General features: G+C 44.0%; 1 protein-coding gene across 2 annotated transcripts in view; it reads left to right on the top strand.

The window, feature by feature from the left end:
- LOC142590563 (beta-catenin-like protein 1) overlaps positions 1-15,231 on the top strand; it is a 137,770-nt gene that overhangs the window by 54,235 nt on the left and 68,304 nt on the right. For both annotated transcript variants that reach the window (XM_075702850.1, XM_075702842.1), the window contains exon 9: positions 14,072-14,144. In XM_075702850.1, the coding sequence (XP_075558965.1) occupies positions 14,072-14,144 (73 nt within the window). The remainder of the gene's footprint in view (positions 1-14,071; positions 14,145-15,231) is intronic.

The following is a 15,231-nucleotide window of genomic DNA, read 5'->3' as shown; positions in this document are numbered from 1 at the left end:
ACCAACAATGTCTCATTTTTCTTCTAAGCTAAGCACCCAGCATCTTTTATATCAGAGTTCTCGCTTGCACGACGCCACAACGCTCTCTGGCACGGCGTCAAAATGATGTTGATGTTGATCTGGCTTAACGCGCAAACACACAGGGCGCTTGGAGGCCGTTGTGCTGATTTCTGAGGCTTGTTGTTCTGCCGGGCCGCCCGATGGAGACGACGCACCGCCGTGTTTGCGCGACGAAAAGTGGAAACACTATGTTTTAACATATATGTATGCAATAAGCTGGTACGGTTTATGCGGATACAAAACACATTATGTTCAATGGCCGCTGAGTCGGGGATTTGAGTATACTACTTTTAAAACAAAACTACTGTTTAAGCAGGTACGGTTTAATGAGGTTTTACTGTAATTCAAACCCAGTTATAGTAGCCAACTGAAAAAGACAAAAAATTGTTCAGTGAGAAAAAGCAATTTTATTGCATTATACTCTTACAAGAGTCGGAAAGCTCATTAATGTACTCTCTTCTCAGTCTTGAATTAGAGCACTGCAGTATTTTCTTGCACTTCTCATTAATCACATGTTTTGTACTCTCCAACCACATTTATTTGCATGCTTCCCACAATGCAGTGAAGTGCAGTGTTCATGAGCTACCAGCTTGTGTGACTGGGAGTCCACAAGTTCAGTTGAGAGCTTGTAGCAATGTACAAGGTTTTTCCATTGTACCTTTTATAAGTGCACAAGCAAGTTTGCCACCATTGGTGGACCACAGAACAGCATACGGTTTTTGACAAGACACTGTCAGCTGAGTCTGCATATACTACAGTAAAATCTTAATGTGGCAGTCATTAAGTTTGGCTCTTTACTTGTTATATTGATATTTTGCTACACTGCAGTTTGACCTCAAATTCAAAGAAGTACAATTGCTGACCGATTTTTCTTATGTGGAAGGGGCCATAAAAAAAGGCTGAATAATTCGGCAGTCCAGAAATATAAATTTCAATTTAAAAAGTAGATTCTTTTTTTTTTTTTTTTTTTCGTTTGAGAGTCGAAAAATTAAGTCATGGTTTGATGCTGTATCGATCAAGGTCCCTCACGGTGACTGTGCCACGCTCGGAAAACCGCAGGAAAAAAATCGGGTCCAATGCACTCTGGTGACCGTTCCATGCAAAGCTTTCGTGTCCACTCTGCCACTATGACTTGCCAACATAAACTGCATTGTCACACAGAGTTGGGTGATTCTGAGGGCTATATTCACTACACGCGCATCACCTCCGAAAAATTGATTCAGTACAACATCCGAAATTTCAGTTCCTGTTATTCATCGGTTCTATGGGGTAGGTAGCGATGGTTGTGGTTAAATATTCTACAGCTAAAAAAATAGTGGTAGGCTAGATGCAATGAAAATATTAAATTGAAGCTGTTAAAATGGGGAAAAATTTCGAGTTCAGCGATATCACGAGAATAGAAGCCTGTTTGCCACACACAAACTACATGGAGCCTTTTGAAAATGCCGTCAATAAAGTTCTATGTCACTTTCGCGTGAATTAGCACCGGACACGTTGTCGTCTACAGGCAACGGCATTACTGGCACTGTGCTAAGACTCAGAATCAAGACAACTGATCTAATGCAATATTTGAAGCCAGTTACCCGAGTATAACTGATACCACACTTCCAAAAACCTAATGCTGCTTCTTTCTGCACTGTAAAGAGTTCAGAATAACTCCACTTCAAAAACCGAAACTAAGCTGTGAAAGAGCGTAGCTGTTCTGCCTTTACAGATGCCCACAAGTGAGGTGGCATTTGTCTCACCGTCCTGCAAGCATGAAGTGAGCATCCTTATCAAGCAGCAATCTTGCTGGAACATTGTGGGTTGGCATGCTGGCTTCTTGCGACCGCAGCACGTCAACTTGATCGTGCCTGCCCAAAATTGTTGATTGTCTTGCTCAAGGTCACGATTAATATGCTGTGACTACATGAGTACATCACTGACAGCGTCCTATATGAGAGAGGGAAAAAAAAATACTTTGACTCCCAGTTCATCGCTGCTGCACGACGCCACAACGAAATGGTAGCGAGCGGGCGAGAAAGTGTGCACGAGCCGTGGTAGACAGAAAGAAAGGGGAAAATTAAGCGGAGAGTGCAGTGCCGGCATGATCACTCACCGCCATCGAGTAAAATAGAGTGCAAGCAATGCTGCCCTCTTGCCTTTTCCATTATTTTCAAAGCCGAGAGTTCGAGATATCCAGAGGTCGGCGCAAAAAGCTTTTCGAGATAAGGGGTGAAATACATGTGGGTTGACACCAGCGTTGCGCACTGGGCACCCCCCCATTCCATTCCAACTCCATTCTGCGGAATTAAAACTTGCCGCAATTCCATTCCTTTCAATTCATTGGAATGAAGAAACAGCCCGTTCCCACTCTGGGAATGACCAGGCAGTTCAGTTCCATTCCTTTAATTCCTCAACATAGGAAAGGCATCTTGGTAGATTTATTGAGTTACCGATGAACGCACGATGAAGCTGATGTCATCAGACACGTTAAGAACTGCAATAATACACAAAACATGTTATCAATGTCGAGGGATAGTAGCTTGGTGACATATCTCGTGCAGTACAACCACCCTACTAATTCCCACAGAGGCAGTTATCCCGCTACCTATAGTACTGTATTTCATGGTCAGCATGTTTTAATGGCTTGTGATGTTTTAATATTGTTTAAGCTTAAATGTTTTACTGATAAAATAATGACATGGTATATTTTTGCTTAGGTGTCCTCGAGATTTTTAAATGCTGAAGTAAAGGTTGTAAGCACTGAAAGGTGCAAAATGAAGCTTTATTTTAATTTTATTCATCGAAATTTTGCAACAACATGTCTTGAGCTAAACAGGCACTTCACCGTTTAGTTTTGAAAACCCAAAGTGTAAATGATGGCTGCTTCAAATGTTATTTCTAAAAACAAAAAAAAAGAGATAAAACAATTGCCTTCTACCTATGTGTTGCACTTCACAAACATGAGCTGCTCGAAAGAGATGCTTGACAGCCGATTTCACTTTTCTGTCATTAGCAGGGATGCCATAGAACACATTCGTTCCACGTCAGCTGACGTCGCATTCACAGTGAAAACTTCCCTTGCGAGGCAGGAAAACGGCTAGCGTTCGCTTTCCAATAACCCAGGGGCTTAACCGCGTCTGCACAAGTTCCCTCTAAGGTAAAGAGAAATTTCCCCTGCAATGGATCCAGGCATATTGTCTTGGTGGGCATTTTCATTTTGCCTGATGTTTGTAAACATCAGTCTGCTTGGACCTGCTTCAGAGTCTGCATTCGCAATGGTGCTGGTGTTGTCCTGCCCTAACAAAAAAGGCCCCCTCCCCAGCACAGCATAATGCATCTGCTCAGCTGTTGCAGCTGAATACCAAGAAGACTTAAACCGTGGGTCTAGGAGGGCACCCATCAAAAAACAGAGTCGGTCCACGTGCTTGCGAACCACTTCTCCAGGCTACGCTTAAGTCCTTTTTGCAAAGAAATGTGCCTTTGCTTAAGATTTCCGCAAGGGAAACTTTGATGTTTCGCAACGCGGGAAGCAAAAGTCTGGCTGTCTCGTGCCTTTCCTGCAGCAGCTCCATGGCTTCCTCTACAGGAGAGAAAAGCTCATTTAAGTCTGTCGCCATTCTCAGTTCATATTTAGACAGTTTAGCCTTCTTGCACGTGTGCAGTTTCTGTCAGGCCTGGATGACTCGAAAGTGGTAACAAACTTTCCCATCATTCGCAGCTGCGCGTTCCACCTGCTCACATTGTGCGATTCCAAATGTAGACAGGCCACATTCATCACTTTTTCCATGTCGGTAGTGCTCTTGCGTATAGATGCAACGATGGCCCGCATTGTTGTGTTACTTCCTCGGCATTTGGATCCTAAAATAAAGCGAAGATGAGAGTTAGTGACTATTGCCACTGGAAGTAAAGGTAGCGCAAACAGCAAACATGCAATGCAATAGAGATTCAGAAAGAGAATGATAACATACCGTAAAAACCAGCGTATAATACGAACCCGCATATAGTACGAGGTGAAATTTTTGGGACGGGAAATGGAAAAAAAAGTTTTATCTGCGTATGATACGAGTGAGAAAAACTCGAGGAAAACATTTATTTAAATAGCACTCTGCACTTCAATCACTGTCTGCCTCAGCTGCACTCTCTTCAGCTAGTTCTTTGTCGAACATATCTTCCCGGAGGTACTCATCCTCTGTGCATCAAGCGCGTTCGAGATGCCGCACTTCTTGAATGCGCGATGCACGAGGTCCTCTGGTATGCTGGCCCATGCGTCCACAATCCACTTGCATAGCGCAGCTAGTGAAGCCCGCTTCAGCCGCCCCGTCGATGTCACTGCAGGCTCACTTGGGCGCATCCAACCTGCATTGTGGGATTCTCACAGCCATGCTCTTGAAACAAAGGAACGACAACACAGTAGTGCAAACAATCGCAAGGGCATTTATTGCACCTTTCATAGATCAATGCCTGCTAGCCGAGTTGCTATCCACAAAACATACCGATGGGCGCGCGACAAATCTAGAAGTCCGACTCACCGCGACCGGATAACGAGCGAATATGTTCGCCCCATGCTGGAATAAACGCCTGGTCGTTCGCGCGCACGATCACATGAACGGTGGCGCGTTCGAAGGAGGCCACGCGAGACGGTCTCGCAAAAGCATGGATCGGTGCATGCACGGCACATCCGCGACGTTCGCCAACCCGCAGCCAAAGAGAAAGCGCCTTGTCTTTCCCGCAACCAAGTAGCCCCGCCGTGAGGCGGCGCTAGCAGCGCAACACTCGCGTCATCTCTCGCACTGCGCTTCAACCACTCCGACCAACGCGGGCGCCAGGCCACGCGGCGAAGCCGCACTGCAGGAGATGGGAGCTATGCGGGAAAACAAGATATCAGGGGACGCGTGAGAGTCACGCATCCCCACAGCGTAACACCGCTTGACCGCGTCTTTGAACGCTTGTTCATGCAAACATCTAAAGGCTGCAGCTGAGACGTCATCCCAACCGGGATAACGACGAGTTCAGTGCCAGATTCACGCAACCGCCTCTTCACTGAGTCGGCCAAATGGCAACGAAATGCATCCTGCACAAGGATGGATGGGAACGGCAACAGTCCGCCAGGCTACCTACACCAGACGGACTTTATTCAGTCGAGCACAAGATTCTCGTTCATCCAGCCTTTCTCATGGCATCTCACGACCACATTTTGTGGCAGCTCCTCACCATTAGGCACTGTCTCGCACTTGAAGACGACATAGGGCGGAAGCTTGCGTCCGTCTGCCATGCACGACAACATAATGGTAACTCGTGTTTTCTCGTTGCCAGTGGACCGGACATAAACTTGTTTAGAGCCCTTTTCGTGAACGGTGAGGGGCGATGGCATGTCAGATAAACCACCATTTAGTCAGCATTGCCGATTTGCCCTAGCTGGAAGTTCTTAGACTTGTGCAGCAAAATAATGTGGCGCTGGAAAGCCACAAGCAGCTCTTCGAACGATTTGAGCAGCTTTTGCGAAATCGAAGTTCAGCGGCGTAAGGAAAAACCAGCATGGCACATGTAGCGATAAATGCAGTGCTTGCTCGCTTTGAAGGTGGAGCTCGGTGGCCCTTTTTCTCTTGCAAGCTCCTTAGCTTTTGCCTGCATAAGCTCCATACTCACAGCTAGATGCGAGGCTCGCTGTTGGCGTACGAACTCCGTCAAGGCGAGTTCGGTTTCCGGGAATGCCCCACTCTTCGGGCCGCGAAAGCTTCTTCGCGTTCCGCTGCACACGGAAAGGGCTTCCTTCTGTCGACGCCATCCACGAATGCTCGCCAAACTGCCTCCCGGCTGCACTGTTGCTGATGTCCTGTGCCGCTAAAATAACCTTTCTCTTGTAAGCAGCCGAGTACTGTTTTCGTGTTCCGGACACCTTGGTCCTTCAATGCAGAATAAAAAAGATGCGCTTTGCAAAGCATGGTTTGCACATGTGCTGCCAAGGTGCATACTCAACAATAAAGAAACGATGCTGTAGTCACGCAGCAATAACGAAACCAAGCCATAGCCACACAGCAATAAGGAAGCCAAGCCCTAGCCATGCAGCAATAACGAAGTCCAGCCATAGCCACGCAGCAATAACGAAACCAAAACTTCTAGCCCAAATTTCTGACTGAAATTTTCGTTTGGATCCGCATATAGTACGAGGTGAAAATTTGGGACGCTAATAATAGGAAGAAAATCTCGTAATATATGTGGGTTTTTACGGTAAATTTAGTGAAATTCACAATGTGACAAACTATTTTTATTTCACTACCTTAATTCTATTGAAAACCATATATTCGTTTTTCCTTTTTTTGTAATTTGGCCAAGTAATTTCGTGACATGGTTTCGATTTAACAATGTTTTCAGCTTTTTCAAGCATGTACTTGGTGTCTGTATGGCTGATAAATTTAGAAAAGAACTATAAAAATGTTGGCCTAACTTATTTGCAAGTATCTTTCTGCATGAAAAAGCAAAAACGCCATAGGAACACATGTTAGGACGTGGTATGCAGGAAACACCGCTGCACCAAACAACTTGCGAAACCTCTGTGATGCGCACGGCAGTCCGGAGCGCTTCGAGATACACGAGAGCTGACTAGTCCACAGCACAAGGGGGGTGGGGAGTGGGTGAACACCCAGTAACATGATCAAGCATGCACTAGGGGAGGAAAGGGGGATGGGAGGAGACGTGTGCCTATCTGCCCTCTCCTCTAGCACGCACATCTCCTCCTCTACCCTTGCCATGGCTGCGCATGGTTGTCCATGCATGGGCCACACACCGTATCTTGGAGGTAACCTGTGGCAAGTGCAAAGCTTGAGCCGAAATGGTTGGTGCCTTAATGCACATTGTGTTCCCGTGCATCTTGTGTTGGCGGACATGTAACCTCAAATTTCTGAGACACGGTGCAAAACGTTCACTCACCTTGTGACGGTTAGTGTTCAAGGTCATGGAGTGAGATCTGCTCATGTTTGCCTGAGCGTGCATGATACCGATAAACCAAAGAATAAACTACGCACCTTACTTCATGTACGTAGTTGTCTCTTTGCTATTGCCATAAATGATCTGCCTTTCTTACAAAACAGTGACATAATGACATTTTTATCTCAGGGTGAATATCTGCATCTTATACTTTTGTTTTCAATTTGTGAGCTCCATCTGATGATGGCTGCGGGTGCTAAGTGTAGTCAGCAATAGTGTCCAAAATTTACGGCGCCGTGCGACGCAGCACGTGCAAATTTCGGGTGCTGTGAGCCATGCCGATGCGTTGCTGTTGGTGCAGTCTACACCGCACGTGCTGGTGCTCATAACCACACTATTATGGCCTAACCTTCTTGCAATTTGTTTGGAAGGGCTTACTGACAAAACACTATCCACCAGGAATGTTCCGAAAATTTATGAAATTATTTTTCTTGCTGCAACTTTAAAACCTCGAATCCAGGAAATTCGTGATTTAACGAAAGTTTTCACTGGAATAACAGCTTGGTTAGTGCATTTTTGCACATATAACCTGCACCAAAAATTATCAAATTTTAACAGTAAAGTGAACTTGCAAGTTACATGCGAATTTCGCCTTAAGGTGTGGCTTCACAGCACTGCAAGCATGCGTGTTGAAGCTCCCTTGTTCTTTCCTTCATGGTCGCCCATTCTCCTCCTCTTTATGGGTCGCCATTTCACGTTTACACTCAAAACCCACAATAATGAAGTCCCAAGGCAACGAAATTTTCGTCGCAATGAAATAGTTTCAAATCCCTGGCGATACGCCCGTTGGTATGAATGCTTTTCTTACTTCGCGACAACAAAACTTTTTTGACAGTAGTCTCGCATTAACCAAATTTTCTGAAATGGCACTCCGCATATTATCAACTCACAGAACGCTAAACAGTGTCCAAAAACTGCTCAAAAACTGCTCAAAACTACTCATTGTTTATGCCCTTAAAACGCATAAACTACAACCACAGCATGCTTTCCCAGCCCACCACCATTTTTTGTTTACAAAAAAAAGAAAAGAACAGTGGAGCAGTTGCACCTGGCACCAGGCGACATTATAATGATGATGAACATGGTTTATCCTTTGCAACGGGTGAGTACTGCACAATTTTGTGACTGAAAATGTAATATAAATTTCAAAAGAAAACGAAACAGAAGACAAAATAAAGTGGACACAGCCTTGTAGCAGGCACATTTAAATCCTGTGTGCCATCACAGCATGGGCCAATGCAGAGCAGAACCGCCTGCATGGCTTGCTGATCCATAACCACTGATTAACCAAATCCACATCCACAAGTGAAGACGCCATTGAGGCTTTGTGCTTTGTGTGCTGTGCATGTGATCGGTGTGTGCACTTGGTGCTAGGGTGCATCAGCTGTGTGTGTGTGTGGCGGTCGAACCATCTGCTTTGCCAGCCTACCAAAATGCCTTCTCCAGCCAAAAAGCTGAAAATCTTTATGCTGCAAGATAAGGCTGCAATTGTTGCCTAGTTTGAAAAGGGCAGGAAGAAGATGGAGATCACCGATGAGTTTGGAATACAGTGAACTCTCACTTGAGTGAACTTCAAGGGACCGAAAGAAATAGTTCACTTAACTGAAAGTTCACTAAACTGAATATTCACTAGACCAACATAAGACATGGCATAAAGAGTCAAAAGTTTGAAGTGCAATTCATGGAGCAAAAGACATGGCATCCATAGTGTTAGAAATGTGTGAAATGGAATTTGTACATATCAATGAAAAACACACCACGTAGGTCGTTTGTGTGCACATGCAGAACCGACGAGACTGGAAAGAAAGAGACGACGGCCATGCCACGGACTAGCAGGTCGGGAAAAAAAACACACGCCACATGGTTTGTGGTGTGACAGATCACCGCTTTGCTCTGGCGGCGTTGTAAGCACCAGCGATGTTACTTTGTTCATGGCCTGCGATATTACACGGTTGCTCGTTTTGTGCGGGTGATCTCGGAGGTCATGCCTCGTTGCCGTTCGTTTTCCGCGCCGCCGCTTTGCCCCAGGGGTGCTGTAGCGCCAGCGATGTTACATTGCCGCTGGAGCGGTGGTTTGGTGAGGGCGGGTATCGGTGTCGCCTGCAGTGCAAGGCTTGGTCCTCTGAACGAGTTCGTTAAACTGAGATATTGACTGTTCCGAAATTCGTTTAAGTGAAACATTTTTGCATAGAATCTATAAGAAAACTGCCAGGGATTTTTAAAAAGTTTGTTATTCTGAAATATTCAATAAACCGGCGTTCGTACAACTGAGAGTTTACTGTAGTATGCAGTTTGCTGTATACAATATTTACAGTGTGCCTTTTTTTTTAATAATTGCAGCACCCATCATGTTGATGAGGGGGAGCTTGGAAATGTGTGCTTGGTTTTTTTCCACCAAACTGCACTTCGATGCTGCAGCCACTCAAACAAGGTGTCATTTACAGCATCAAGTGCGCCTGCAGAGAAAGGCTGATTCAGCATCTGCTGCTGAACCTCTAGGTCAAGTGCCCCACTGACGTGGACTTGTTCATGGCACTTAAGGTGGTGACCACCACATGGGTTGCAACGTGTCTGGCTGTGATTGCAAATTGCTCTAAGCACACTGGCTTCATTGCCACTTGGCAGGCATAGCCCGGACAAGCACCAGGCAAGAATAGCCCGGACAAGCACCCTATAACAGTGCCACCATTATTGACCAACGCATGTCATGAATTTTGTGCCCTGGAAAACGAAGATCCAGGTGGTCTGAGCATCGGCGAATTCATTTACGTGGATGAAGACATTGTGCACAAGGAGATGACTGATGAGGCCACCATAAATAATGTATGCAAAGCTGACGGTGCGCAGGACCACCAAGGACCAAACAAAACATGAAGAGAAGAGGGCAAACACGCGAGATGTGTTAGATGCTTTCGGCACAATTCGTTTGTTTTTTGTTTGAAGGCACAGCTGTCAACTGGCTGCAAGACAAGGCTTGTCAAAGTAAGCTTACCGACTTTTGGCAATGAATTTTTATTTACGAGCCATTTCCCTGTCTTTTCTGTCTCATCCTTGCACCAATGAAATTCCCAGGAAAGCAATATTTTTCATGTTCCCAGGTGACTTTGTTATTGCGGGTTTCAACTGTAGTAGAAGCGAATATTGTATGCAAGGCTGGCAAACCAGAACTCTGGTCACTATGAGCTGTGCTGAACGGCCATCCTTTAATATGATTCACACGACAAATGTGACTGCAGACGAATCAGGTACATGACGAGACATGAATCGGATCACCTCACAGCTAGCATTCACACTACAGAGGATCACGGTGAGAAAGGAGCAGCCCTTGCATAGGTGAAGGCGACCGAGCCTAAAATCCCAACGGTGATTTGGGCTCCACTGTATCGCACAGACATACGGTCATGTGATACACAAACCACAAGCTCAAATCATGCTTTGCTCGTGTCAATACAGTATAGCAGAAGCTGAAGGTTATCAACATTGCCAAAGAAGGGGTGAACAGACCAGCTGGCCGAAGATAACGTGTAGACGAGTCATGCATCCGCAAATGAAGACTGATTTTACATAGATTTGAGCATTGTATGCAGTTGTTTCTGCAGGTTACACATGCGAATCTTTTTTCTTTCTTTCTGGGCTGTTGAAATTAGGGGTGCGGGTTCTAGGTAAAAAAATACAGTACATCGAGATTTGATATATTGTAAAAACTGACCAGTGAAGGTGAACCGCTTCACTGGCCGCTCTTTGCCACATAGCACACGATTAAAAAGGTGTGTTCACAAACAATCTTATGTAATTCAACCATTTTACCACTGGCACCCGCAGTAGTTTTCATTTACTGCCTCAGTCTTCATTCTTTATATTTCTTTATATTGAAATCTTGGATAAACATACTTCGTTATATGGAAGTTTAAAATACAGATGTTCTATTGACATGAAGTTATGAAGAGTTAAACACTTTGTTACATTGAGAATTTTGTTGTAAATAAGTTCGCTATATTGAGGTTTAACTGTATATCTCTATGATTTCATCTCCCGAGAGGGCCAACGGTGTGATAAATTGACAGGTGGCATGTTCACTGTCATAAATGTTATGACTCGCATAGCTCGATCGTAATTTCAAACAAAATTTAATTCTTAATAACACAGACAACTCAAAGTTATCACATTTGGCATTTATTCAATCAATATTGCTTTGGTATTACTCTTAGCAGTTGAATGACACTGGAACAGCTGACTAATTCCTTATCAGCACAGCTAGTCTCACACTTACAACAGTGATGTTCATCACACTTACGTGCAAATTTTGTTTGAAATATAGAACAAATTATAATTGGGTAATGAAATAAACAGCACTTTAGAACTGACAGGGTGTGCACATATCCTTGAAGCTCTTGAAAGTCCAGTAATTCTTTTTTTCTCTTGAAAACCCTTGAATTTCTTGAGTAGTGCAGATAGATTATGTGACCCGTTTTCTATGGTGGATCAGTGTGGACTTGGCTAGCTTGTCATTTTAGAAACAATGGTACAGTAAAAAAAGTTTAAAGAAGCCGCGAGCTGTCACACCCGCCTGCTTGCCGCACACTTTCACCACACCCGTCATTTTGGCGTGCACGTTGCAAGGCACACTCTCGTCGCAGTCATATTTTCTCGCACCTCTCTCCCATCTCCCTTCCACCCCTTTCTCATCGGCTCTGTCGGACTCATGTTTCGGAGGCATGAAGGGAGATAGTAAAAAGGCAATGCAATATGGTGAAGTCCTGCTGCATCGGGTGCGTGGCACAAAGGCGAGTGTAGCGGCTCACTTTGTTTTTGTTTTTTTCCCAGGATTTTTTTATTCCTTTATTTGACACAGACACCCACTAGCTAGGTGTTATTGTTATAGCCAAGAATGGGGCATGGGAACATTGTATAGCCAGGGCTGCTCATTGTTACATCTGGGTAGTGTTAAAAACGGTAATGCTATAAGTGGGTTCGACTGTTTTTCTTTCTAAAATGGTTCGATGTTTGGCCCCTCAGCTTTTTTCTTGCAACAGTGTTAGAGATCGGTCTGGTTGGTATTCCATGATGTAACTTCGTAGCATGAAAACAAAAGACAAGCCAGACCTGGTTATAACAATTATAAGTTATAACTAGGGGTTTTCTTGGCACTTGAATATTGTTGTAAGGGTTTGACTATAAAAATTTACAGCCACTACGAACGCCCTTGCATTCCATTTTGTACGACTTCCGTGAAACTGGAAAACCTTTTAATGGGTGAGAACAAATGAGAACGGCGCTTGGTGCTGGTTCCATGTTTAAGCTGCTTTCTGTGCACCTAGTTAGGAACTTGAGAGGAGATCAAGGCTGGACATTTCCAATATAAATTTTGTATCTCTAGTATAATAAAGCTACAATTAAACCTCAATATAAGGAACTTCAATGTAATTAAATTTTCAGTACAACGAATCATTAAATTTATAACTTCTGGTCCATAGAACATGTATTTTGATCTGCAATGTTTATAGGCGATTTCAATATAACGAAGTTTTACTGCCGCCACAGAAGAATACCAAGGCAACAAATAAAAACTGCTGCGGACCCAAATGGTCAAATGGTTTAATTACACACAGTTTCTTGCAAATGCACCTCTTGAATCGCAAGCCTTGTGACAGAAAGTGGCTGTCAAAGCAGAGCAGCATCTTCGCTGGTAACAGTGAATTTAACAGGTCATGGGCTCCAAAATCTCGTGGTGCACTCCGCCTAATTTTTGAGTTCATAACTGCTGAGTGCGGTGTTGCCACAGTGTATCGCTCATCGACGCATTCTCCGCCACGTGTAATTCTGTTGTGGCCAATTATCCCTGCCTATGTGTGCAATAAGTGTTAAACATGAGTAGTGGTATAGTACTAAATGCAAGACCCTCTTGCTGTCATGTTCCGTAATCTATGTGACATATGATCCTACTGCATGTGCTAAGGAGGATGGTGGCATGATGTGCGCTGTTCTCACATGCATGTGTTGTGTGTGTGTGGGGAGAGGAGAGAGAGATGAGAGAGGGAAGACTGAGGGGCGCATATGCGGCTCTCACGCCTTTATCTTGGAGGTAATCTGCAGCAGGCGAAAATGTGCTATGCATATGACACAGCGTGGAGTCTGAAACAGCTTGTCCATATATGCACCATCCGTGAGTTAAATAATTTTATCTTAGAAGTTAAGCTCACCTTCCTCTGTGATACACTGTTGCACCAGCACTTCCCGGCCGTCCCCAAAGTGAACCTTCACTGTTGTCGCCATATATATATATATATATATATATATATATATAACAACACCAACAGTCGCAGACAAAACGGCACCACACATTTGCAACACATGCCTCTTTTTCTGTCATCTGGTACCTACACTTATCGAAACTGCGGTGTAGAAAGTGTAGTTTTTGTTCTACTCTTCTGCTATAAAAAATGGATTCATGTAGGTGAGCACCAGATTCCTCTGCGCCAATAAAAAATAATGGTGACTTCCAACACTAGCTTGACTCGTATTGCCAGCGTAGGTAAAAAAAAATAGCACTTATGGTCTCCACTTATCTGGATGACACTAGGAGTCTAATGGATGCTCTCACCTGAAAATTTTCTGAGTGTTTTTAGTGAAGCAGAAGCCCTTGGTACTACAAGTAATTAGGCAACATGATCTACAGTAGTAATGAGAGCCAGGAAAATTTGATCGGTATATCTGTACTATCAGCAATGCTATAGTCTAGAGGTGTTCTTGCATGAGGCCATTACAAAAGAACTTCAATACATTGCCATGCTGTCCAGCATGTTGTCTTAATCATCCTTTACGAGAAAATGGCTGCTAAGAGTTGCAGAATATTTTAATAAATAACGAAAACTCTTGTTGTCCTTTTTACTTGAGCCACTGACTAATTTGACTAGTTGTCCTGATCCCTTCAACTTGAAAGAATGGCTAGAGTATTAGGTTGCAATTGTGTGGACATGCGCGCATTTTTTTTTTTTTTTGGTTACCCGCATACTAAACTGATTATTTTGGTATCTATTTCCAGGCCAAGATGCCTTTTGATGCCAATAAACTTTACTGCAGTGAAATTCTCTCCATCTTGCTTCAGAATCAGGAAGGTAAGATCAACGTTTTTTTATGCAGTTCAAGTTTGATTTACCAAATTTCTTTTCTGTCATTTCTTCCCGGCCACAGCGACCGCATTTGGATGGGAGTGAAATGTAAAAACGCTTGTGTACTTATATTTAGGTGCACATTAAAGAACCCCAGGTGGTCAAAATGAACCCATAGTCCCCCCACTACACCTCATAATCGCCTACTGCACCTCGTGCCTCATAATTAGATTGTGGTTTGGCAAGCAATATCCCAGAGCTTAACTTAATTAATTTCAATGCTTCAACATACTGTTGTCAGCTGCTGTAGTGATTCTTACTGTGCGGACATTCTGTTGCCGAGTTCAGGGTCACTGCGCATGCATTGAACTGGCACTTTGGCCAGCTGGGATTACTAATAAGGCCATTTAGAAACCACGAAATAATGCTAGAATTGGCATGCTTTTTGAACTAGTGAAAACAGGAGATAAGAGTCTTAGCAAAATAAAAGTCACTCGGTCAACTGCAATGAAATTTCGCTTCGGCTGATTTGATTGCAAATGAGTAGTATGCACTATTGAAGCAACCTTGGTAAAGCTGCAGGGCTGATAATTCTCTTGATTATATTTCTTAACAACCTCTATATAGTTGCCTGAAAATGATGCAGGCTACTCGTGGTTAATGGATATGATGAAAATCCTTGAACATAGCCTCTGAGATCCGACAAGTGGGTGCCACCAAATTTTGGTGGTCATGCCCAAATGCTGTGTTGGTTCTCAATGGGTCTCTTCAATTTGTCATCCCAGACTGCCCAGGACTGCCTGAGATGCTGCATACGCAGTGTTTATTAGCGAAAAAGCACTGCCTTGGGTTGTCTTGGACAGACTGGGATGACCAATCGAAGAGCCCCGCTGTTCCGGTTGTGCATTATATCTGGCAAGCAGTACTGTTAGTTGTCTATGCGGTCTGCTAACACATGGAATTTTTCTAAGTATTTAAGGCAAACAAATATCAATGTGAAGACATGTACTGTTGTAATACTTGGTCATTGCTGTAGTGGATGATCATTCAGGAAGTCACTGCTGTCTGATGTATATACTGTCATTTATTATTC

Source organism: Dermacentor variabilis, chromosome 1 (assembly GCF_050947875.1).
Source record: "Dermacentor variabilis isolate Ectoservices chromosome 1, ASM5094787v1, whole genome shotgun sequence".
Classification (NCBI taxonomy): domain Eukaryota; kingdom Metazoa; phylum Arthropoda; class Arachnida; order Ixodida; family Ixodidae; genus Dermacentor; species Dermacentor variabilis.
Note: the sequence above shows the minus strand (reverse complement) of the source record. Positions and strands in the feature narration are given on the sequence as shown.